Genomic DNA, 3166 nt, shown 5'->3' with positions numbered 1-3166 from the left:
CAATAGGATCCAGAGTGGATGTGAATCTGCAGTGCAGTATGTGGGTGTGTGTAAGAAAACATAGCTATAGAAGTAAATCAAGAAAATAAAAGCAAACACACAATTTGAATACGAAAAGTCCAATGCTTTGTTGAATGAAAATATGCTTATCAAATGACAAGCCCTAACAATGGACCATTGTGCCTCGGGCGGGACACACGACTTTAGAGTTTATTGTTTATTGAAATACATAATTTAGAATTGGAAAAATAAAGGAAAGCAGAAAATAGAACTAAGAACGGCAATTACTCCTAATTATATGAGATAGAAACAATGTCTTCAGTCTTCCAGTTGTCCAGCCCTTTGTCAGATGTGTGGAAGACCCATTTGTCCAGGTTGCAGTTGTATTCATCTTCACTAATGGCGTTGACTCCTTTGCTGATGAAATGATACTTCAAACCTTCAGGACGAGGATGTTTTCCTCCACTCTGATCCTTAGCAGTGCAACCTAGACCCCATTTGTTGGACTTGTAAGGAATATTAGGAAGTTGCCCCCAGATAGTGCAGCCACCTTCTTCTACCACAGCCCTAGCGTCTTTCAGAAAAGCCATTGTAGGAGGAACCCTAGTAACTTTAGGAGGAGTGTAGACATGCTTAGTCTCAGAAATTACTTGAGGGACCAACTCAAATGCTTGACAGGGAGTCTCAAAACCTTCTATAGTGAGCTCAATATACTTGGTTTCATCTACGAAACTTACCATATACTCTTCTTCGCCATGAACAGTGACAATTTTGCCTTTTGCAGGGTATTTCGGCTTCTGATGGAGAGTTGACGTCACAGCATTTGCCCCATGTATCCAAGGACGCCCCAGTAGACAAGAATAAGCAGGGTGAATGTCCATCACATAGAATACAGTGTTGAAAGTCTGGGAACCTACTCTGATCGGGAGCTCGATTTCACCATGTACAGTACTCATTGATCCATCAAAAGCTTTTACAATCACATCACTAGATTTCAATGTAGCTCCTTCAGGTCGGAGTTTGTCCAATACCAGCTTGGGCAGCACGTTCAAAGACGAACCATTGTCTACTAACACATGGGCCAGAGTGGTGCCCCCACATTCAATGGATATACGTAGCGCTTTGTTATGGTTCTTTCCACTAGGACTCAGATTAGCATCAGAAAACCCAAGGTAATTCTCTGTCGTCAGGTTCGCAATGCACTTCTCGAGTTGATTAACAGAAATCTCTTGAGGCACATGGGCAGCTTCTAGAAACTTCATCATGGCTTTGGCGTGAGTTTTGGAACAACTCAAAAGTGACAGCATAGAGATCTTGGAAGGAGTATGCCCCATTTGTTCAACAATGTCATAATCACTCTTGCGGATGATCTTCAGGAACTCATTTGCTTCTTCAGATGGTGGATTTTCAGTGACAGTCTCATGTTCATGCAATGGTCCTTTACCACGAGCATCAGCATTTGGAGTAACAGTAACGGCAGGTGAAGCACTGTTCGGAGAGATTTCTGGAGAAAACACCCTTCCACTTCTTGTCACTTTGCTATTTCCAGCAATATTACCCATGTCAGAATTGGTGTTTTCAGCAACTTCATCAGACTCGAGTTCTTGCTTAGTTCCTTGAACATAGATCTCAGCACCATAATTCCAAGGGATAGCTTTATCAGAAGAATATGGAATCGGACAAGGTTTAGTAATAATAATTGGAGCCACACGGGGTTCAGCAGAAATCTTGAAAGGAGCCTTAGTAGGAATTTTTAGCGGAGCTTTGGAAATTACAGACACATCTTCGAACTTCAAGCCACGGGAGAAACCTTCGCACAAATCCTCAACAGAAGGAGTCTTCTCAAATCTGATGGTGCCACGATCCATCCAGCCTTGGATACCTCTTTTCAGATTCTCACAACCGTTAGGTAGGGACGCACAGTAATAATAACCTGGGTCGCAACCTGGAAATAAACCAGCTTGCAGTAGCTTTCTCTTGATGTCAGGGAGAGGTGTTGACAGATATCTCACATCATAGACATGAATTGTGTCCATGATTGCATTAACAGTCTTGTCGTGTTTCGGCATGGGAGAAGTAATGACGTTGGGAGTCTCTGGAGCGTCGAACTCGATTTCGCCAGCTTCTATCATATCTTGAACTTTGTTTTTCAGTGCCCAACAATTATCTGCATTGTGCCCAGTAGCGTTGGAATGATAAGCACATGTAGCTTTGGGATCATAAGTTGGACTCGCAGTGTTGACAAACTTCGGAGGATCCTTCAGTGTGACTAGCTTAGCCTTCAAAAGATGTTGTAGGACTTGAGACAAAGGCATGTTGATCGGGGTGAATTGTCGCCTTGGTCTATCAGTCTTGCGTTGATACTCTTGTCTAGGAGCTTGTTGAGATGTTGGAGTAGAGATGAGGACGGCGCCAACAGACTGATTCTGATCATTCTTACCACGGCCCCTCTGACTATGAACAGCATTAGACTCATTTCTTCCATGATAGGGTTTCTTTGCAGTACCAGAAGATACACCAACCTGAATCTTCCCACTTCGAATACCATTCTCGACACGTTCTCCAGTCAGTATAAGATTAGTGAAACCAGACGAGGAATTACCCAGCAAGTGACTATAGAACGGCCCAGTTAGCGTGCCCATGAACATGTCCACCAATTCCCTATTAGTCAAAGAAGTTTGGACTCTTCCAGCTAGACCTCTCCACTTTTGCGCATATTCCTTGAAACTTTCCTTAGATCCCATAGACATGCTTTGTAGTTGCATGCGATTTGGTGCAAGATCGGAATTGTATTGATATTGTTGATAAAAGGCAACCATCAGATCTTCCCAGGTACGGATGTTAGCACTTTCCAGTTGATAGTACTATTCGAGTTGAGTTCCAGATAAGCTTTCTTGGAAAAAGTGGATCCATAGCTTCTTATCAGAAGTGTGAGGCTGAATCTTCCTTACATAAGACCTCAAGTGCATCTTGGGACAGGAGACTCCATCATACTTAGCAAAGGCGGGAGTTTTGAATTTTGGAGGAATAACGACCCCAGGAATGAGTCCCGGCTCCTCAAAATCCAGCCCAGGTACCTTCTGAATTTCCACGCTTCTCAGACGCTCTTCTAGTAGCCTATACTTCTCATCAGATTCATCCTCGTCTTGAGGATACTCTTCTTCTT

The 3166-nt window shown here is 43.1% G+C and overlaps 1 protein-coding gene across 1 annotated transcript; it reads right to left on the bottom strand.

Annotated features, from left to right (window-relative positions):
* Positions 1–290: 290 nt before the first annotated feature.
* Positions 291–2315, bottom strand: LOC131628189 (uncharacterized). Its single transcript, XM_058899052.1, has 5 exons — positions 2013–2315; positions 1416–1790; positions 918–1313; positions 651–797; positions 291–506 (listed from the first exon to the last, which is right to left on the bottom strand). Exons 1-5 carry the CDS (start codon positions 2313–2315, stop codon positions 291–293), a joined length of 1437 nt encoding a protein of 478 aa, XP_058755035.1.
* Between the last annotated feature and the right edge of the window lie 851 nt (positions 2316–3166).

Source organism: Vicia villosa, unplaced genomic scaffold (genome assembly GCF_029867415.1).
Source record: "Vicia villosa cultivar HV-30 ecotype Madison, WI unplaced genomic scaffold, Vvil1.0 ctg.000429F_1_1, whole genome shotgun sequence".
NCBI classification, from domain to species: Eukaryota; Viridiplantae; Streptophyta; class Magnoliopsida; order Fabales; family Fabaceae; genus Vicia; species Vicia villosa.
The sequence above is the reverse complement of the archived record's forward strand: the minus strand, read 5'-3'. Positions and strand labels throughout refer to the sequence as shown.